The sequence below is a fragment of the Ictidomys tridecemlineatus genome, chromosome 4 (assembly GCF_052094955.1).
Source record: "Ictidomys tridecemlineatus isolate mIctTri1 chromosome 4, mIctTri1.hap1, whole genome shotgun sequence".
NCBI lineage: Eukaryota > Metazoa > Chordata > Mammalia > Rodentia > Sciuridae > Ictidomys > Ictidomys tridecemlineatus.
Window position 1 is genome coordinate 75,681,505 of NC_135480.1, and position 22,976 is coordinate 75,704,480.

At 33.8% G+C, this 22,976-nt stretch overlaps 2 protein-coding genes across 2 annotated transcripts in view; one reads left to right on the plus strand and one right to left on the minus strand.

Moving 5' to 3' along the window:
- Positions 1 to 22,976, plus strand: part of Tyr (tyrosinase) — a 97,566-nt gene that overhangs the window by 21,853 nt on the left and 52,737 nt on the right. The window contains exon 3 of the mRNA XM_005339207.4: positions 9,971 to 10,118. Within this exon, the coding sequence (XP_005339264.1) occupies positions 9,971 to 10,118 (148 nt within the window). The remainder of the gene's footprint in view (positions 1 to 9,970; positions 10,119 to 22,976) is intronic.
- Nox4 (NADPH oxidase 4) overlaps positions 1 to 22,976 on the minus strand; it is a 271,262-nt gene that overhangs the window by 4,613 nt on the left and 243,673 nt on the right. The gene's annotated exons all lie outside the window — the stretch shown is intronic.

Consider the following 22,976-nt stretch of genomic DNA (forward strand, 5'->3'; position numbering starts at 1 on the left):
AATTGAAATTAGATCTTTCTACAACCTCTTGAAATCAGGTAAAAGAATTACACATGACAAGAAAAACTGGCCATAGGAGGTGGGCATCTAGCACATGTCTTGGTAACACCACCCCAAACTCCAGCCTTCTCTGTGTCTTATGACAGAAATCCTACTGATCAGTCTGATTGTATGCTACTTGCAGTCCTGGGATAGGAAGTTTGAGAAGTTCTTTTCCAAAATGGGAAATACCAGGACTTGGCCTCCTTTACCTTCAAAGAATATATTTTGAAAAAGCAAAGTCTCAGCTTCTTCTCCCAATGAACATGAGAAGAATTAAAGGAAACATCACTGGAACACAACATTTACTGTTAATTTTAGTTCTTAGTCACAACTAATAGCTTGTACCAGTTAAGATAAAGCAATGGAATAAGTAAGACCCAATCTCTGAGGTCTGGCAGAAAACTTGCACAAACTCTGCTGACTGCCACCTAGTAGCTGTAATGACCTTGGACAAGCCTTCTAGATCACAATGAGCTCCATCCCACTTTCTGACTTAGTCCTTTTCTGTGACAGAGTAGTTGAATTTCTAAGAAGTTTATAAGTGGTTCTCCTGCCTCTGGGACTGCACTTTTGAAAACCACACCAATTGTGGAGCATTGTAGTGGTGTAGTGGTAGACACCTCTACCACTACATTTGCTTAATTGCTTTGATTCCCACAAGTGAAGAACTCTCCTGGGTTAAATTAGAAGTATTTTCTAATTTTAAAAAAATGCTAATAAATTACATTTTGGGCTGTAGAACATTATTTGAGAAACCTGGAAGCTGGTTGAATCTTAATCCTTCCAGTATGCTAGGGATTTGCTTAGAATCAAAATATTTTTGACTTTCACTTTTACATATCTGCTGTAAGTAGTTTAAATCATGAGACATTATGAAGTACTTTGCAATTAAATACATCTTCTGAAATCATTGTGTGATTTGGAAACCGTGCACTTCATAGTTGCTCAACTAATTTGCATATTAGTTAACTAGTAAATTAGAAGGAATGTAAGTCAAACTATTTAAGAATCTCTTCAATCTTCAGATGTTTTAATATGTATCTTTCAAATTTCTTTATGGTTCCTATTCTCCAATTCTCTTTCTGAATCACTATAAAATATTTAAAAATAGGTTTAAAAGGTTGATTTCAAATCAAATAAATTAAATGTACTTCATTCTCCTAAAGATTTAACCATGGGCCTTTTCACACTTTATAATAAGCATGATAAAGTGTAATATCTATCATTCAGCTTCCTAGAAAGAAGTATAACTAATAAGATCAAGTGTATGAAAATGCCAAGCCATTGCCTGCCATCTAGTAGTTGATCAGTTTTTTAACATCATTCTCAGGATAACACATTGTACCACTTATTCATAAGAGAATATTTCTCAGCATAAGTTCTTGATGTGAACGTCTTTGAAGGCAGAAATGTTTTTGGATTGTCAAATTATAGAAAATAAAAATTTCAAAACATTAAGTGCTTGAATTCCATTCTAGACAAATTATATCCAATTCCAGGTATTAGATAAGCATCAATATTAAAAACAAACAAAAAAACCTCCACAGAAATTTCAGGGGAATAATGAAAGAGAGAGATGGGTTGACAAATTAAAGTTTCCTGTTATCATTCATATGAAACTATGTTTATAAATTTCCCACAGGAATGTAGTATACAAACTTAAAGGCATAACATTAGAAAATTTGGGGTACTGTCACTGCCTTTTGTAAAGATCTTTGAGCCATTTTGGCATCTGTGATTATTAACAAGTTTTCCAACAGACTTCATAGACGTTTTGTGCATACGAGTAAGTCAATAATATAGTTTGCACCTTTATTGCTGGGTATTCAGCATCCCACCAGCTCAGGGACCTGCTTAGGAGGTGTGAACTGCCTGGGAAAATAGAAAGTCTGAAATACTTAGTAAGAAATAGAGACAGAGCTGGATATTAGATAAAAAAGGGGTGTGCCTGACAGCTCTTCTAGTCCTGATAGGAGCTGGAATTGAACAACTGAAGAGTGGCCCTTATTCTTTATTTAAGGGGCAGTACATAAAAAGCAGGGATAAAGTTTTAGCAGGAGGAGTCTTGCTTCTAGCTGTGACAGAAGTCTTGCAGTAAACAGGTTGATTGACATTTTGGCAAGCCACACCCACCTCCCAGAGGCTGTGTGGTTCCAGCAGGTCACCCTATCTTCGATGCTGTGCTGAACTTTTGATGGAGCTAGGTAGGAAGCCACATGAACCAGGCAAGGTTGCTGCTGGCAATGCTGATACCAGGTTTTCCTGCTTAATGGCTTCAACATTGTTTTACTTCACGCATAGTTCACATATGGGTCATGGATGGCTCCTGGCACATCTTTCTATATTTCAATACATTTTGAAAATGGCAAGTCCACAAATTCATTTCAGGAGCATAGTAAGATGAGTTTTCCAAGATGTATCAGTAACATAGTGCAGACACTGCTCAAATCTGGTAAATAGAAAAGAGCAAAGATTTTGGAATCTATCAAAGCTATGTTCAATTCATTGATTCCAAATACTAGCTTGAATTTCAATATGCTACTTAAATTTTATAAACTGCAGTTTTCTCATCTGTAAATTTGGAATAGTGATAAAAAAAATTTATCATACATAACACTAAGATGCAAATGAGATTATGTACATGAAAGATTTTGAAAAGCTGGATGTATGTAAATATTAATATTCAGTGCTTGAAATTTCCTTTTGGATTCATTCTTCCAGCAAATAATAAAATCTCAGCAAAAGAAGCTACTGATGTGGCATAAGCATTTCTATTTTTTAAAGGTAATTTCACCAGTCAAAAAGAGAGAGAGAGAGAGAAAATTTTAAGTAAAATAGAAAATATTTATTCATATTTTAATATTATTTGCTTCTATCATATTTTATCTATTTTATCACTTGACAAGTACCAGAGAGAGCTCTCTGATGATCCCTTATAGGTTTTATGGTGAAAAATGTATCTTTCCTATTCCAAACCTCTGTTGGATGTATAAAGGAAGAATTGATAAATATTTTATGGTTGTTTTTCTTTTAAATACAGAGACATGCAAGACTCTGATTTTGACTATGGAAAAATCAAAGCAAATTATTTGATCCCTACTTCTGAGGCATATCCAGTCTATTTGAAGAGACAAGTACATATTTCAAATTTGTTAATATAATCAGATTGGTTCTATTAGCAATCAGATGCCTGTTGCAAAGAGATTGGCTTCAACCTCATACTCTTGAATGATGGTAACAAGGCACTCCCAGCCCCTGCCCCCAAATGACAATCTAATCTATTTCCTGATTGCCTCAGGAATGTGTGATGTTGGATGTGGGCAAGAAGCAGGCAGGTTTATGTAAATCAGTGGAGCCCAGGAAGGAGGGGATGTCTGGTGTGAGAATGGGACCTTATGGCGTGGAGTGACAACAAAAGACTTTTCTGTAGTGGGAGTGCCCGTGTTCTTGGCTTGCAGCTCCCATCACCAACACACACTTAAAAACACAGCCATGTAATAGAAAAAAAATAATTCCTACTCAGGAAGTACCCCTTTGTCCCAGATCTGTACTAGATGTTCTCATATATGCTGTAAAATTTAATATTCACTACAACCAAAAAGATGAGTATTAGTTGCTGTTTCTTTTGTCATTGAAGGACCTAAAGCTCAAAAAAGAGAAGCAAGTTGACAAGAGTCTGATAAGAGTCCCACTTTTCAATAAGGAACAGGTCTTCAGAACTCTAAAAATACTTTCTCTACAGCAGTACCTTCAAACAGGAATAGATACAATACGGTAGGTTCACAAAGACTCTAAAGGATCCATAGCACAGAGAATTTTAAGAAAATTTATTTTCACGTCCTCTTCAAAGTTTAGGACCAAGAGAGTTCCTGAGGCTTCTCCTTTACCATTTCCTCTCACCTTGTCCTTTTCCAGAACATTAGGAGAAAAGCTTATTTCTTATATGTATGCATGCATTACAAGATAGTGTTTGCCCAGAAAGGGAAAAAATTTCCAGTGTACCAAAAATTGGAGAATACAAAATATTGACAACAATATTGTCAAATGAATGACTTTAATGGTCAGAGAATACCGATTATATGAGTGGTTTATAATAAATTTATAGTTTATAATATTGCTTTTATCAAAATATTACTGATTGAATTGTTAGATGATGGGTTAGATTATGAAAACTTATCTTTATCCTGAGTTATGTAATTTTGGCACAGAAAATTCAAAATAAGTACAAATGCTCAAGTCAAATTCTTATACATTTTTTACATTTCCAGTTTATTATTCATTAAAACATTTTCACAGATTTTTTAAAAAAATTCAGAACAGAATTCTGATACTGAACTCTGTCCTTACTAAGATATTATTCATCCCTGAATATTTAAATTAACTTTTATATAATCTTTTATAAATCTCATAGGTAATACATATTCAATAAAATTCTACTTTAATATTTAAAAACTGTTTTGTAAAATATTTATGTATGTGATTTTGATCAATTTAATGCAAGCTCTATCCAGAAAATTAGACTAGTATTAACATAAAATTTTCAAAATTATTTTAATTAATATATCTCTTTATTACAAAAAAGTATAATGGGCTAGTTATTATTTTTATTTTTAGTGGACATAAAATTTTTTAATTTATGGTATGTAAAGTATGTTTTGATACATGTATACATAAGAACCAAATGGAGGCAATTAACTTAGGTATTACATATTTATCATTTCTTGGTTTAGAGAACTTTTTAAATCTACTTTATTACCACTTTTCTTTTTAATTAATATTTTTATTGGTGCATCATATCTGTATATTATGATGGGACTTGTTAGATTTATATACATGCACATATGCACATAATATGACAATATAATTTGGCCAATATCATTCCCTAGTATGTCCTTTTTCCTTCCCCTTCTTATTTCCTTGGTCCCTTTTCTCTACTGATCTCCCTTCAATTTTCATTTGAAAGCCACTTCGCCAGCTTTTCTTCCCCCACATTCTTTTCCTTCTACATATAAGAAAAAACATAAGATCCTCAACTATCTGCATTTGACTTAAATTTTGCTTAACATATGTTTTCAAGTTCCATCCATTTATCTGACAATAATATGATTTCATTCTCCTTTATGGATGAATAAAAGTCCACTGTGTATTTATAGCACATTTTCTTCATCCATTTATCTATTGATGAACACCTAGGTTGGCTCCACAGCTTGATTATTGTGAATTTGCTGCTGTAAATATGGGTATGAATGTATTGTTAGAACATGCTTGATTTTAATTCTTTAGAGTAAATACTGAAGGGTGGTATTTCTGGGTCATAACATAGTTCCATACCTAGTCTTTTGAGGAACCTCCATAGAGATTTCCATAGTGGTTGTACTAATTTACAGTGCCATCATCAATGTAAAAGTGTTTCTTTTTGCCACACCAAATGACATTTATTAATATTGTTTGTATTCTTGATGGCTGCCATTCTAACTGGATTAAGATGAAATCTCAGTGTAATTTTGATTTGTGTTTTCCTAAGAAATACTAATCTTGAAATATTTTTCATATATTGTTGAACATTTGTATTTCTTACTTTTATACTGTGAATTAAACCCAGCAGTGTTTAACCCCTACATCACTCACCACTCTTTTTTATTTTATTTTTTATTGAGAGACAGGGTATTGTTAAATCACTTAGGGACTTGCTAAGTTGCGGAGGTTGGCTTTGAATTTGAAATCCTTCTGCCTCAGCCTCCTAAGCTCCTGGGATTACAGATGTCTGCCACCACACCCAGCTATAGACATCTATTTCTATAGCTAAAGCAGATAATTTTTTTAAAAAGGTTATGAATATCACCTATGAGGATGTTTCAAACTAGATAACTCTAGAATTCATTGAAAAAGAAGGCTGTTCCCTAAAAAGTTCCACACATAAAAGTGAAAGAGGAGTCTATCCCAATAGATGCATAAAACGCGACAGGATTACAAGAAATATTAAGAAAAAAAGGTAACTGAAACTTCCTAAAGTGCATAATTCACCAGCAACCAACTCCAAAGTTGTTGAAGTAGATGAAATATCAAACAAAATATTTAAAAGAATGTTCACCAAGATGATTAATGAAATCCAAGATAACACAGAAAACAACTGAATGAAGACACAGCAAATCAAACAAAATACTTGGTTGAAAATCTCTCTGTTAGAGTAGACCATGTTGGAGACAGAATGCCAGAGCAGAAAGACAATGTGGCCAACCTTGAACATTTTGACAGTATTAAAAGAAAAGTAATTATGACCATAATATACAATAATTCTAGGATAACATTAAGATTTAAGAATGAGGGCCTGGGATTGTGGCTCAGTGGTAGAGTGCTCTCCTAGCATGCACAAGGCACTGGGTTCAATCCTCAGCACCACATAAATGTAAAATAAAGATGTTATATCCACCTAACACTTAATAAAAAATATTAAAAAATATTTAAGAATGAAGGGAATTAAAGAGGAGTGTGAGATGCAGGCTACTGGCATCAATAACCTCTATAGAGAAATAATAACAGAAAAATTTCCAAACCTTGAGAAGGATATACAGGATGCATTCAGAGCTCCAAATAGACAAGATCAGAAAAGGAATCTCTTCATGACACATTATAATTAAAATGTCTAACATAGAGCACAAACACAGAATTTTAAAAGCTTCAGGAGAAAAACATCAGGTCACATTTAGAAGCAAGCCAATCAAAATTACTTCAGATTTCTGAGCACAAACTCTAAAATCTAGGCGGGCTTGGATTAATGTTTTCTAAATCCTGAAGGAAAATAACTGTCAACTTAGAGTGCTATATTCAGCAAGTTATTCTTCAGAATTTAAGAAATAAAAACCTTCCAAGATAAGCAGAAACTAAAAGAATTTATAACTAAGCTGGCACAACACAAAATACTTAAATACATTACACAGAAGAAATAAAAAAAAATAAACCTCAAGCTTGCAAATGGACAAAACTCATTTGAAGACTAGCTAAGCAAACAAGTGCAAGACCAAATTAAATATTAGAAATAAATCCAAATCGCAAAATTAATAAACACCTTTTATAATAATATTGAATGTAAATGATATCAACTCTACAATGAATAGACATAGGTTGGAGGAATGAATTGAAAACCAAGAAACAACCATATATTAAAAATTTTTATGAATTTTTTGTGCTTTTTACTCATACTAAGAGTATAATATATTTTGACATATGATTCATACAAAGAGTATAACTTCCCATTCTTGTGGTTATACATGATATGAATTTACACTGGTTGTGTATTTATATATGAACATAGGAACTTATGTCTGATTTATTCTACTGTCTTTCATATTCTCACCCTTCTACCGGCTTTCTTTCATTCTCTTTTCTCTAATCCAATGAACTTCTATTCTTTCCTACCCACTTCATTGTGTGTTAGCATCTGAATATCAGGGAGAATATCTAGCCTTTTTGGGGGGGGGATTGGTTTATTTCACTTAGCATGATAGTCTCTAGTTTTATCCATTTACTAGCAAATGCCATAATTTCATTATTCTTTATGGCTGAGTAATATTCCATTGTGCGTAAGTGTGTGTGCGTGTGTGTGTATGTGTGTGTGTGTGACATTTTCTTTATCTACTCATATGTTCAAGGGCACCTACTTTGTTTCCATAGCTCTGCTATTGTGAATTAAGCTTTTATAAGCATTGATGTGGCTGTTTCACTATAGAATGCTGTTTTTAAGTCCTTTGAAGACCCAGCTACATTTTATTTGTCTACTATAACATCTGCAATACTAATTAATAAAAAATAGAAAAGGTGAAGTAAAAAATTTCCAACAGCAAAAACAATAATAGCCAGGAACTGGATCTAACATTAAAGTAAACAGCAAGTGTCAACTATGCCATCTATAGTACTAATAACTGCAGCAATATGAATGGCGAGGACCAGAGTTAAAAGATGGTAAAAATACAGTTGATTAATAGAAAATAAAATGTAATAGGTAGTTTCTTAACAACGTATGATATAATGGAAAATTGGTATCAACTATTACCACCATGTGACATACTAGATCTCCTAAACGTACTCATCTTATCTAATTGAAATTTTGTATACTTTGACCAACATTTTCCCAATCCAATTTTTAAAAAATGTTTTCATCATAAAATATGTCACATTTAGGAATAATCCTATGAGAAATTAGATTATAAAGGCTAAGCTGAAATAAAAAGGAAACTCTATAAAGTTCCAACTATGAGCTCATTTAGGTATTTTTGATAGGAATGATGTTATCAAATCATTAAGGTAAAAGCACTTTTAGAATATTTTATAAAAATACATACTATTGGTCATGGCCCTGAATTATATTCTTTGAAACTATTTATAATTATGCATAAAACAATTTGAAGCCTACTTAAGAATATGAAAGAAAGTGTGTAAAATTCCATGAATAAAACTTGCATTTAGAGTTATTCAAAGACAGAAATGTTGTCCTCAATGACAAGATTTATTGCTACATAAGAAATGCAGTAAACCGGTGCATTTAAGAACTCAAGCACCACAGTGAAATGGAGTTCTGTTCCAAACCCTATACCTTCTATTCTTTAATCTTACAGAAATTTTTTTACCTCTGTAAGCCTTTTTCTTCCATATCCATAATAATGTAAGTGCCTAATTTGTATGATCATTCTCAACCTAATATGAAATCATTATATGAAAATCATGATAAACTCTTGGAAAAATGTTTACACATAGTAAATGCCATGTATATAGTTTTAGTCAGCTTTTGTTTTGTTTTGTTTTTAACTGCTGTGACTAAAAGGACCCAAACAGAACAATTGCAGGGGAGGAAAAGTTTATTAGAGGTCTCAGGGTTTCAGAGGTCTTAGTTCATAGAACCCAGCTCCATTCCTCAGGGTTCAAGGTGAGGCAGAACATTATGACTGAAGAGTGTGACAGACAGAAACAGCTCACATGATGATCACAAAGCAGAGAGACAGACTTTCACTTGCTAGTTACAAATATATACCCCAAAGAGACACCCCAATTCCCACCTCCTCCAGCCACACCCTACCACTTCAGTTACCACTCAGTTAATCCCTATCAGGGGATTAATTCACTGATTGGGTTAAGACTCTCCCAACTCAATCATTTTTCCTCTGAACCTGCTTACATTGTCTCACCAGTGAGCGTCTGGGGGACACCTTACATCTAAATCATTATAAATGTGCATATATATATATTTTATATATAATCTATATATATGTAATATTTTTTCCATAATAGTTATTTTAGACAAGAAAATCCCATGAAGAGAGAACTGTATGTTATGAGGGTGATTTTACAGAGATCAGTGATTGGTATGGTCTTTGAGAATGAGTTCTAATTAACTTTGAAATAAATGTTTTTGCAAAAATCACATTATGACCTGGTATCCATAAGACTGTCAAGGATGAATTATAATATGGGAGGTCACAAATTTTGTGCTTTCACTTCTTCCAGATACCCACATTAAAGTGTTCTCTAAATCTGGAAAGCAAGGGGACATGTAATGGACTAAAAAGAACTCTAAGTGATATTGCAAATTGAAGTAAAAAATGACTATGTTGATTATTATAAAATGCTCTTATCACTTTGAAGTATTGAAAGGAGGAATAATAGAAGTAACCAGGGAAGCACAAATTGGCTCAGCCTATTCCATCTGCTTAATCCATCAATTATACTCAATTTAACACCATTCAATTGCACAAGATTTATTGAATACTCACCAGGTATCCTGAATGTAAGGAATCCCAATACAGAATGAATTTTCTTATTGATTTGATTTTGGATTAGGCTTTCCATTGAAGTTGTAAAGCAAATGAGATAATTGCTTATATTTTTAATCATTTAGGTAAACTAATTTTTTGTGCAATTTTCTTTTGACCAACAGGATTTGCTAGTCCACTTACTGGGATAGCAGATGCCACTCAAAGCAGCATGCACAATGCTTTGCACATCTATATGAATGGAACGATGTCACAGGTGCAGGGATCAGCCAATGATCCCATTTTTCTTCTTCATCATGCCTTTGTTGACAGGTTGGTTGAGACTTTTTCATAAATTATGTGTTTGTTAGATTTAAGTATAATAAATATCTATCAAATGTGACTTTAGTTATCACATAAAAGCAAATAAATTTTTGTCATTTGTTTTTTTTCAGAAGGATATCCTAAGCCAATGTTTTATAAAAGAAGTGTTTAGTAAAGAGAGAACTTTAAGGGAGGGAAGAGTAAGGCTGAATATGAATGAGAAGAAGCCATTTAAGGGTACAGTTTTATTTGGAGTCCTACACTCAGCCAGGTCTTGATAGTTTATAGAGTATATTTCAGTTTGTAAACCCTTCCTAAATAGCCATTAACTGCAGATTGCCCTGAGGTAGGAGATATAGAACTCCCAAGGACAGGCTAGCTGTCTGCTAGGCTATATGGTTCTAGTTCCCAGACCTTCTTAAGGCATGTAGTGAAGAGTAAAATCATTAACACACAAGATTAATGAGGTAATCATTGTAGCATTCATGAAGAGGATAAAGTGATTATTTCAGGATTTTGAGTGTTCAGACTATGATTTCCAAAAAAAAAATTATTTAATGCGTTTGAAGCAAATATAACTACTGGTGGTAGAGGTTTGAAGGTGGTCATTTGGACTTTAGAGAACCAACTAGAGTTTCTGACTTCTAGCTCTTCAGGACTTTCTCAGACAGAGCAATATGTTGGAGTGGTTAGTGACAGTGTGGACCAATGTTGGGGGAGCACTCTCTCAGTGCTTTCTGGCTGCCATGAGCTGAGCAGCTTTCCCCCTCTATGCCCTTCTGCCATAATGTTCCTGCAATAAATTCAGCCACCCATCAACTCAGACCTATGAAACTGTAAGCCAAAATAAGTCTTTCATTCTCTAAGTTGTTCTTGTTAGTTACATTAGTCACAGTGATGAAAAGCTGACTAACCAGGTTTCCACTATATTTATAAGTGAAGATGTAGTTCAAACATAACTTTTTCATAGCTTCTTCCACTACCCAAGGCACTTGCACCATTCTTTTGGGTCTTTAAAAATTTTTGTGTGAGCCAGATACCGTGGTGCATGCCCATAATCTCAACAGCTCAGGAGGCTGAGGCAGGAGGATCATGAGTTCAAAGCCAGACTCAGCAGTTTAGTGAAGCCTTAAGTAACTCAATGAGATCCTGTCTCTAAATGAAATATAAAAGAGGGCTGGGGATGTGGCTGGATTCAATTCCCAGCGCCAAAAACAAACAACACAACAACAAACTTTTATGCTTCCCTTTCCATAGATTAAAACATATTATAATTGTCCAATTACTAGTTTACCTAACAAAATCTTGAATTGTTACTTCACTTTTCATTTTATCTGACACATATTTTTTTTAGTTTATATTCTTTGTACTTAGCATAATGCCAAACACATCATCATTTAAATGAATAAATGAAGGATTACAATGTCTAATTATGGTGTTCTAACTAGAAACCTAGCTAGGAGAAGTGATTTAAGTATATTATCTACTGCCCTTTCACAAAGTACACTGCAAATACATTTAGTGAACTCTTGTATATAATGAAAAATTCAGTATCCATTAAAATTATGATGTATATTTAAATTGTTGTGTTTTAAATGTTTAGTATATAAGTAAGGAATGAATGTTTTAGAATAGAATACTTAATAATATCCTATTTCACAAGCATATGCATTTGTATTCATATGTGCATATGTTTATGAATAGAGCCAAGAAAGGATATTAATTCATATTGATAATTTATTTCTGGTTGGTAGACTTAGGCATGAACTTTATGTTTTCTGTACTTATTATTTTTTGAAGTGGGCATAGACACTTTTGCAATAATACTAATAGTGCCAATTCCCAAATGAGACAAGCAAGCAAACACAGAAATAGGGTGAAATGTGCAATCATTTACCTAGAGCTCTAAAAGCTGCTTCACATTCTGTCCACATCCTTTTAATCTATTTTTTATTAAAGAAATTGCTGGTGATTCTTTTTCTGAATCCTATTCTCCATAGATTGATTGAATGAAGAATTGTACTAGACAGTTGAGCTCAGGATGCTATGTCACTGTCTGTCTGGCAGCAGCTTCTAAAGTGCTTGCAGTTTAGCACAACCTGCTCATGGTGAGGATGCTACATTCAATGACTCCAGACACCTTCTTATTTCTGCAGGCTTCCAAATTCCCTATATGGAAATAGTCTGAATTGAACTAACTCTTGCTTATCTTTGTCTCGATTTCAGATGATCTGTTTGGTCTTATGTTACACATTGGGCAGCAATGTTTCCATTTTCAAGTTTTACCAATAGTACTAGTTTTTATGTTGATAGCAAACTCAGGAAGGAATAAAAAGTGTTAGTACTGGACGGTGTGTAAGATAAATGCCAGAGCAGCAGAAAGCAGCTTTCTAAACATGTTCCTTTGCTTTGCATTTCACTGTCTAAGAAAGCCTTCCATGGAGAAAAGCAAGCACTCCTCCATATACCTGCATCCATTCATCTGTTCCTTCAACAAGTATTAAGTACCTCTAGGTGTCATATGCTATATTAAAACATGAAGATCAAACCATTGTTAAATATTTTCTTCTCCACCTAATATTCCCTAGACTAGATATGTAAAGAAACAAGCAACAAAAAGCAAAATGCAACTTCCTTAGTTATAGTTACCGATAGGCCAGGATATTTGGGAGTGAAGAAAAGGACACCAAGGAAGTAGAGAAACCAGAGCTGATCTTTTCAGCCCCTGTATCTATAGCACCTAACCCCTTGCCGCACACACAGTGAATATTCAATGAGCAATTCGATTCTATTGTTTAGAATACAGTTTTGATCTGAAACCTTTTGAAGAATGAATAGGACTTTGATTCGTGACTTTTGAAAGTAAAACAATCAATGGGGAAACAACATAAGAAAGATACAGACAATAGCCAACAGTTACAACATTTTTAAAATCCTAAAACCACAAATAATATATATTTGAAAACCTATTAGGAACCAAATTCTATGTGTGAATTGATTCATTTAATACCTATGGGAATCCCGCCATCCTATCTGGTAAGTGCCATTTTCATTACATTATGGATGAATACAATGAACTACAGAGGTTAAGTAACATGTACTGTGTGCTGCTTCATAGAGAATTGAAAAACTCGATTGAAGGAATGTAGAGCTATGTATATGACAGAAAGAGGATCTTCTTCCTCCAAAGGGGAAGCAGGAGCAGTCAACACAAGTGGTTATTTTGAACACTTGTAAAGTAGCATGGGTACTGCAGTAGGAAGTGGTCCAAGCAGAACAAGTTTATTAAAAAAAAAAAAAAACTCAAAAGAATTCACATTAGAGAATCTGGATTCTAAGTGTGAAGATAAATTCTGTAGTGAAAGAACCATGAGCTCTAGAGTCAGAGGGCCACTGAGCATGACCTGGTACTGTGTCATGGTTCTGTAATATCTTGGGGAAATTGCTGAACCATTCTGAGTCTCACTTTCTTTATTTACTAAATTGTGGCTGTGATACTACCTTCCTCAGGGGTATGTGAGTTTGTACTTTACAAACTACAAAGCATTGTGCAAAAACTAGCTCTCATAAAGAGAGTTTTAGAAAAGCATATACAATATATTTTTTTCTTTAGTTATTATTTTCTAAGCACTGTCTACAATTGGTAAGATCTCAGCAATTCTGCGTAGCTTATCTTTTGAGTGCATGGGAATTCTGGCTGGGTGCAAACCTAAAGTAATACATTCCAGGAATGGCTAACCTGCCTTGCTTCTCAGCTACAGATTAATTACATCTCCTGGAGTGAATTCTTGGCTGTATTTGTCAGTGAGGCTTCCCTTCCATTCTGTTCCCCTGTCCAAGCCTCCCATGAGCTATCCTACTAAGAAGGCTACCCTGACCCACATGCCCTCAAAACAGGTTCCTTGCCAATTTTGCAGCATAGAAATAGTCCAAGCAGAAGGGTGGTTCTCTGGGGCTTCAGGAATGAACAGCAGATTGCTTCCCTCCTGGTGACTGCAAGACTAAAGCTTGCTCAGAAAGGCAGCAATTCTAGCGTTATGGAAGGAGGTAAGCTCAGAAACCATAGAAATATCTTAAAGTCTGCTCTTGCAATCAAATGGTATAGCAGAGGGAGATCTGTCTGTCTGTGGGTTTCTTTTCACACTGTTGGACTGTCACCAGATTTTAAAAGGCTCCCTGATTTTTTTTTTCTGAAACAGCATTAACTTCCTAGAATAAATGGCAGTTATAGCATTATGTTCATATTTGACCACGTTTCTACAGTTGTTTTTGTGTTGTTGTTAGATTTAGCTCTTGGACCAGTCTACATTTGTTAGATTGATTCATTGGTTTATCTATGTCTCCCAGTAAATTATGAGCTCCTTTTAGGCTGGGTTTATATATCAGTCATCTCTGGCACCTAACACAGAACCCTGGCACATAGAAGTGATTCATTAAATACTAAACTGTTGTGGAATTGATAACTCTGAATTAGGCAGACATCTGTTGGGTTATCAATAACATTTTGTTGTGGAGTCAAATATTGATCAAAGGAAATTGAATTATATTCTATCAATGGATAAAAAAATTGTGCTATAACTAATAACCTAAAGAATGTTCCAACTGCATCCAATTCTTAGTAGGATTAATGTATTTTGGTACTAGTGAAATTAAATTGCTTAAATTAAAATATTGGTAACCTGAAAATCTCATAGGCAGAAGGGGAAAGAAGAATGAATTTTCAATATTTTTTGCTGAACTTTGAAAGAACATTTCAAGAGCATGATAAAAACTCCTATTTTACAAATAAGAAAACTGGGGTAGAGAAGGCATGATCTGCCCAAAGACACAGTTTGTTGCAAAGTGGAAGGAAGTCCCAGAATATGAGGTCCCAGGAGGTAGAATGGGATATTTAACACGATAGTGTGATGTTCAGCCAAGGGAGGCAGAAGCAGTATAATCATAGGAAAGGTCCTCATCATAATTGTTTAGAGAACCAAAGGTCAGAACTGCTAAAATAGCACTAAGCATCAGATCCAAGAGGCCTAGAAAATACATCAAAAGACCAGAAATTAGGAGGCTAGGAGGCAATAAATCATGTGATTAAGATCACAGATTTCAGAATCAGACATGCCTCATTTTGAATTCCAAAGCTGCCACATCTTATTTTATTATCCCAAACAAGTTATTTATTCTCCTCTAAGCATTCCTTTTCTCAGCCAGAAAAATGCTGCTTATGTTAACAGCTACCTGAAGTTTTATCTTTGATTATTATATGATATATTTTTATAAATGTATACCACACTATTATAAGACAGACAAAATTTTCAACATTTAGATGCTTGCATTCAATGGTGGGGTTAGGAAATTCAAGGAAACCAGGAAAGAAAGAAAGAAGCACAGAATTCAATTTAGCACTATGGTGTGGTAGAAAATATATACTTATAAATAATTACTTGAGAAGGTTTCAATTGAGATAGACTTGCAATAGCTGCTATCTCTGAGGAAATGAACTATAATTTAACACCGAGATCACAAAAGGAGACAGCCTGTGGGGCAAGTGTTTCAGGAAGTGGGAAGAACAATGTCAAGAGGTCTATGGCAGAAATGAACTTGTCTTATCACAAGGTTAGAAAGGAGACTGAAAAGCAAAAGATGATAAACAAAGGAAATCTATTACAAAATGAGGGTGAGGAGACCAGCAGAACTCTAAGTGCAGTGGAAAGATTTTAAATGATCTTAATCAAGTGTGTTGGCTAGCTTTCCACTTCCAAGGCTAATTTTGGATCACAGTTTCAGAGGTTCCAATCCATGATCAGTTGCCTGTTGCCTTTAGGTCTATGGTAAGGTAGTACATCATGGTGGGAGCACATGGTAGAGAAAAAGCATTCACCTGCTGGCTGAGAAGCAAAAGAGAGAAAGAGAAAGGGACCAGGGTCTCATTGTTCTCTTCAAGGGCACGTGCTCAATGACCTAAATAAGTGCCTTAGCTGGGAATCAAGTCTTTAGCAAACCTTTAGGCCTTTGGGAGACACCGATCCAAACCATAGAATCTGGATACTGAAATAATTTTAAGATTGACATTTTTTAAAATTACCCCAATTGCTGTGGCAAATTAATTGTTGGAACAAGAACTTCAATGGGGGAAGTGACTTACTCTATTGCATTAATTTAGGTGAAATGTAATAGTGATATCAACCAGACAAGTGACAAGGGAGTTGTTGGAAGACAAAGAAACTGAGCCCATGATCTTTGAGTGGTAAAAGAAAAGGGATTAATCAACAGACTTGGTGATGATATACATATAGCTAATATTAATACTTCTTATAAATGGTGAAAACAATGATGATTTCTAGAGTGTGACACATTAGGGAGAATGGAAGGTCTATTTATAGAAGCAGAAAAGATAAGACAACTAATAATAAATTTTGTGAAGAAAGTGAATTAAATTTTCTTCTGGAATATTGAAGTTCTTTAGGATATTACAATTAGATACTAAGAATTCTGTTGGATCTTGGAGTGTTGAAGTCAAAGAAAGAATAGGTTTGGAGTCATGTATTTGGTCATCTTTACTGCAAAGGCACAATGCATTATTAAAAAGATGAGCAGATATTGATGAGTTAGCAAAGAAGAATAAGAATCTCTGACTAATGAGTAGGGACAGAAACAAGGATATGATAACTCACAAAAGCCAAGTAGGAGAAAAGCTCAAGAAGCAGGAAGTGGACAAAGAAATTTTTCTTAAGAAGCCAATAAAATGGAGATAGAAAATTACTTGTGGTGTCTGAAAACCTGAGGTTGGTTGTGACCTCAATGACAGCAGATTCAGCAGAGTGGAAGCTACCAGAAGGAGTCAGACTGGAGCAGGTTCTGAACAACCCTTTCAAAAGATTTTGACAAGAAGGGAAGCAGGAAAGGGATATGAAATGAAAAGAGAAATGTGGTCTCAGTTTTTTTTTCAAATGGAGATATTAGAAAATATTTGTATGTTATTGGAAATAAAACATACACTCAGAGGGACACAGTGAAGAATCAAAAGACAACCTCATGGAGTTCTTGAGATTTGAATTCCAAAGCCCAGTAGAGTGGTAGGACCTTTTCTATCAGAAGGGATGAGTCTTCCTTTTTTTCCTGATTTAAAGAGGGAAAGGATAGACTATTTATATATATAATATATATATATATATATATTATAATTCCACATAACTTCCAAACTCAGTGTTAAAAAATTCATATTCTGATGTAAATATTTTTATTTTCTCATCCTAATAGAGTGGAGATCATCACTTCTAAACAGGTGAATGTTGATTGAAAGGATATGAATAGGGCAAGAGTTTATGAAAGGTTTGAGGAAAAAAATGAGATAAAGATTTTATTTCATTCAATATAGCAGTGGTCTGCTAAATTTGAGAAACATTATGGCCTGGATAACAGGAAAATAATATAACTTCATGTATTTCAATGCAATCTGCTTGATACTACCCAAGGCCATTTCCATATGCACTACTTTCTTCATCCTTAAAATAAATTTTAATCATTGCCTTTTAAAAAGTCTAAAGACTGAGGATGAGAAAGATTAAAGAATATATCCAATGTTTCAGAACTATTAATTGATGGACATAGGATCTAATTTATTTCTGTCTTACCCAAAGGTCATTGTTTTTGCATCTGTCACTGTATCAATTCAGGAGCTCACGGACAACCACAGAATAAACATCTGCATGATGGTATATTCATTTCCTACAGTTAGTATAATATAGTACAAGAGACTGATTATTTAAACAGCAGAAAAATATTTTTTCACTATTGTGAGAGCAGACATTCAATATCATATTTCACTCCATAACAAGTGGTGAGGATGAAACTCACACTGAGAATGAAGACAGAATAAGAATTTGAAATGTTAAATTACACCCATTATTTTAGAACGATGATGATGATAAAAAAACAAAACAATTAGATCATTTGAGAGGAATAAAAAAATCTTTAAAGATAGCATTTTCATGAATGGCTTTTTTTCCCTTTACTAATAAATAATAAACTACATCACCTATCACTTAAGAAAAATTTTCTCCCCTCAAAAATGATAGGAAAAAAAACATTAAAAAGAAGCATTTCAAATGCTTTAAAAAGTAAACTATGAAAAAAATGTGGCTTCAATTCTAACAGATATCATTTTCTAGGGGGGAATTAATCTATTATTTCTTTAAATAAAAAATTAAAGAATGTTAATGAGTACAGAAAATATCCATAGGAAATGCTATATTGTAAATCTCATTTGTTGAATTATTCATAATTTGTTTGACTTTATTAATCTAATTTAGATGACATGAGCCTTTCTGGAAGCATCAAAATAAACTTGCTTTATATATTGTTGGCAAATCAGGAAACAGAAGATGCATAACCAAGGATGCATCACACAAATGTTATTTCTATCCTACAAAAAAGCAGCCCCGAGATGAGATAAATCTTGTCAAGTACAAACTGTCACAATAATGTAGAATAACAATGAGGATAAGAATCTGTTGGATACTCAGAAAGACATATAAATAAATTCAGGAAGCCAAGGGGTAAGAGGCAGTAAGAAAAGAAGCTTTCTACAGCTGTGTCCTTATACAGAGTAATCCATCAGGAGAAAAATACATGTATTTATCAAAACTAACAATGTTCTTCTATTAAAAAGTGCTTTTCCCACAAAAGAAAGAAGCAGGAAAGTTCCTTTAATCTCAGGAAGAAAACAGCATCAGAACAAACTTCAAGGTTCCTGTTACCAAGTTTCCTTTTACAAAACCAGGAAGACAATGCTTTGGAGAATGGGAATAACGCCTACAAAATCCCTTAACCACAATGATCCCTGTTCTGTGAGGTCTTTGATACAAGAATACCAGACATTTGCCCATACAAGTGAAACCACAGAAATGTAAATGTAAGCACAAATAACAGTTGGGAACAGACCTCAACAGATTTAGTGATGCTATTTATTAAGCCAGGGAGTCAATCAATCAGGCACTGGCAGGGTGCATTTTCTGGGTAGAAAATGGCGACAGGGGTCTGCATTTTTTAGGTTACAAAGAGGGTGAATTAATCATTGAAGACTTAAGCAGAACTGTTGGTTTGGAAAGTCAGGGAAAAAGTCGTAAAATTCTGAAATTCATTGTGACTGGGAAGGGATGAAAATACAGAGACCAGCTGGAGCCTCTTGTATGCATTGTTACCCAGAACTGTTTATTTTTTTCCTCCTTCCAGGACTCACTGGAAGGGTGAAAGTCCAGAGCCTAGTGTGCAGTATTTGTTTTTTCCCTTTAGGGCCCATTGTCACTGGGAAGGGATGAATCTCCTCCTCCTCTTCCTTCCCTTCCTCCTCCTCCTCCTCCTCCTCCATTCTTCCTAGGGGTTGTCTTTTTCCTTTTCTTTCAGTAGGTCACTCAGCACTGGTTTTAAAGCTCAGGATGAGGGAGGCAGGCACAGAGGAAAGCTGTCACTGGGTTGCAGTCACTTTGTGCCCTCAGTTAGGCCATCCTCAGCATCCTCTCTTTCTGTCATGAGCTCTGAGGAAGAAATTTGATTTATTTGTAAGAACATCTTCCCCATTATTTTAAAATGGACTTTTATTTTGTTTGGGCAGTGATAATGTTGATGCATGGTTTTCTGTTCTAGCAAGATACTAGACTAGGAGAATCTGAAATTTCCCTTGAGACAAACAGACGAAAATGCAGATAAATAGTCAATTTTATTTTATATGCATAGTTTTCTCTCATAACATCAAGACCAATCAGATTCCAGAAAGAAAAAGAAATGGAAAACAGAAGCATCAAACTCAGAAACTGGTTTGTCCCTAACCTTGGCTGTTAGGATTTTAGACTTAGTAACCTAACATATAGAATTTCTGCCCTTGACATAAAAGAAATGAATTACTTGGGCCCACACAAGGCTAGGATCAACTTGCTTACATAAATTCAAGGCTCTGAAAGTCTGCACTATTGATGAATGAATGTAGAAGAAAAACAAAATCCAGGATAAATTAATTACAAAACTTTCAGTTTCCAAGATGTGGATAGAAAAATAATTTACTGAAGAATTTGAAACCTAGGATTTGTACTTCACAAAATTTTGTGGTTTGAAATTAAACCAAATATTGATGCAGAAAAAGCAAGTACAAAACCTCTGAAATTGAAACAACGAAGTTCAAGGAGGGATGGATAGGTTTGTGTAAATGGATCATGGTAAGCTAGGGGTATTGTGAAGGAAGATATAGTTAGTGGTAAGGACTTTCAAACTTCAAATTGAGAAGAAAATCTGCATTTAAGAAATACCTTGCTTTCCTAGTTAATATTATATAATCTTATACAATAATTTGTTTTTACAATGCAGAAATTAAGCCAAGGGAAGATGTGAACATATATGATAACAAAGCTGAGACAAGATTGCCAATTCAAGGGTAACCTGAAAATCTTACACTCTGTTTCAAAATAAAATATAAAGGCATTGGGAACATAGCTCCATGGTAGATCACTTGCCTTACATAAACAAGGCCCTGGAATTGATCCTCAGTAATGAAAAAAAAAAAACTTAGAGGGAAAGTGACTGTGAGTTTCAAAGCCAGTACAAGGTTAAGTGGGGAATTTAACTGGACTTTCTTGACCTCAATCGGAGGTGAGATATTTCTGTATAATATGGCTTTATTTCTCCTCATGAGACAAGCAGATTGTTCATTCTTTTGCCTATAAACTTCACAATTTTACCTCAAGTCATCAGGACTAGAATTTCCCTGAATTCTTATAGTTTATTTATCTACATACCAATGAAAGATCCTTTCTCTTTCTTTGTTGTAACATCAGTACAAGTCACCCATTGTCAAATGAACCTAGCCTATAATGATCATATGTGGGTAGCAAGAATTTTCTACTTTCAAATGTAATTTCTTAAGGAGATCATTTACTAAATTTCCATTTTTATTAAGGTATTTATTTTATTTACTTAAGTTCTACTCTTGCATGTTTATTTTCCTTTTCACACAAAGACCCGCCAAGTATTGGTTTCAAGGTAATTCTGAGCACATAAAATGACAATTCCTTCCTCTTTTATTTGGAGGGAGAGTTTCTGTTGAATTGACAATATTTCTTTTGTAAATGTTTTATAGAATTCATTAATCAAGTAATATTTTACTTGATCAAGGAGTTTTCCTTACAGAAAGATTTTAAAGTAAAACTTAATTATTTTAATATATTTAGGTTATTGAAGTATCTATTTCTTCTTAAATTAAGTTTAGTGGTTTGTGATTTTCATGGAATTATTCTGACTTTGTATAAATTGTCAAGTTATTAGCAGAAGATATTATGTTATTGACATCTTATCCCTAATCTCAATAGGTTCTGAGGCAATGTTTTCTTTTCTTTCATGATATTGTTAACGTCTGTGTTCTCTGACTTTCTATAACCAATCTAACCAGAACTTTATCAATATTATTGGTCTTTTCCTAATGGAAAGCTTTAGATCTAATTGATTTTACTTTTTGTTGTTTGCTCGTTTGGCTTATTGTTTCTTCTTTTTCTTTTATTATATCGACTTTATTATTTTGTATCTTCTACTTACCATACAATTATCTCTCTTTTTTTTTTTAAAGAGAGAGTGAGAGAGGGAGAGAGAGAAAGAGAGAGAGAGAATTTTAATATTTATTTTTTAGTTATTGGCGGACACAACATCTTTGTTTGTATGTGGTGCTGAGAATCGAACCCGGGCCGCACGCATGCCAGGCGAGCGCGCTACCGCTTGAGCCACATCCCCAGCCCCCAATTATCTCTTTTACTAGTTCCTTAAGTAGAAGATTATATATAGATTTTATATCTTTTTTCCTAATAAGATTGTTCAATATTATAAATGCATTTCATACACTGTAAACAGTCAAGTTTTTGGTAAACAAAAATATTATTCAGTTTACAATATTTATAAATATCTCTATTTCTTTTCCATTCAAGGCTTCTTTAGAAGTGTGTTAATTTCTAAATATCTAGGAATATTATAGTGATATTTCTGCTATTAATTTTCAGTTTGATTCTGTTGTAGACAAATAACATTTTATTATTTTAATACCTTTAAATTTATTTTGTAATTCTTAAAAATGACCTATCTTATTGAATATTCTCTGTGTATATAAAAATATACACATTCTACCACCCTATGTGGAGTTATCTACCAATGTCAATCATATCAAATTGCCTGATAGTGTTAATCTAATCTTACATGTAATTATAAATTTTTGGTCTACTAATTTTATTAGTAAAGAGAGAATATTGGCATGAAACTTCAAGTGATAATTATAAATATATCTATTTTGTCATATCAGTTGCAGCAGTTTTTCCTTATATATTTTAGGTTTCTATTATTATACCTATATCCCTTTAGAAAGTTTCATCTTCTTCAGATGGTGTCCACAGAGAATTGAAGAATTCTTTGGTGTGAAAGAAAACTCACACATCTAGTATCAGAAGTAAAGTCTCTATTAATAAATACAAATAAAACAGTTGGGTTTTTCTACAAAAAAAAAAAAGTTTCACCTTCTTAATGAATAGACCTGTTTCTTATCAAGTTGTTCCTTTTTATTCCTGGTTCTAAAGTCTATATAAATATTAATTTAGCAACACCAGTTATCTTTAGGCATGGTACATCTTTCTAGTTTTCTTTTCATGTGGATCCATGCAGTTGGATCTTTGTTGTTCTTGTTGTTTTTTAATTCAATCAAACCATCTCTGCTTTTTAGTTGGGGTGTTAAGAACATTTTGTAATTAGCAACACTATTGGGATTACATAGAACACATTGTTATTTATTTACTAATTGTTTTATTTCCTCTTGGTTAATCCTCCTCAGCTTTTGCCTATACTTCTTTTTTA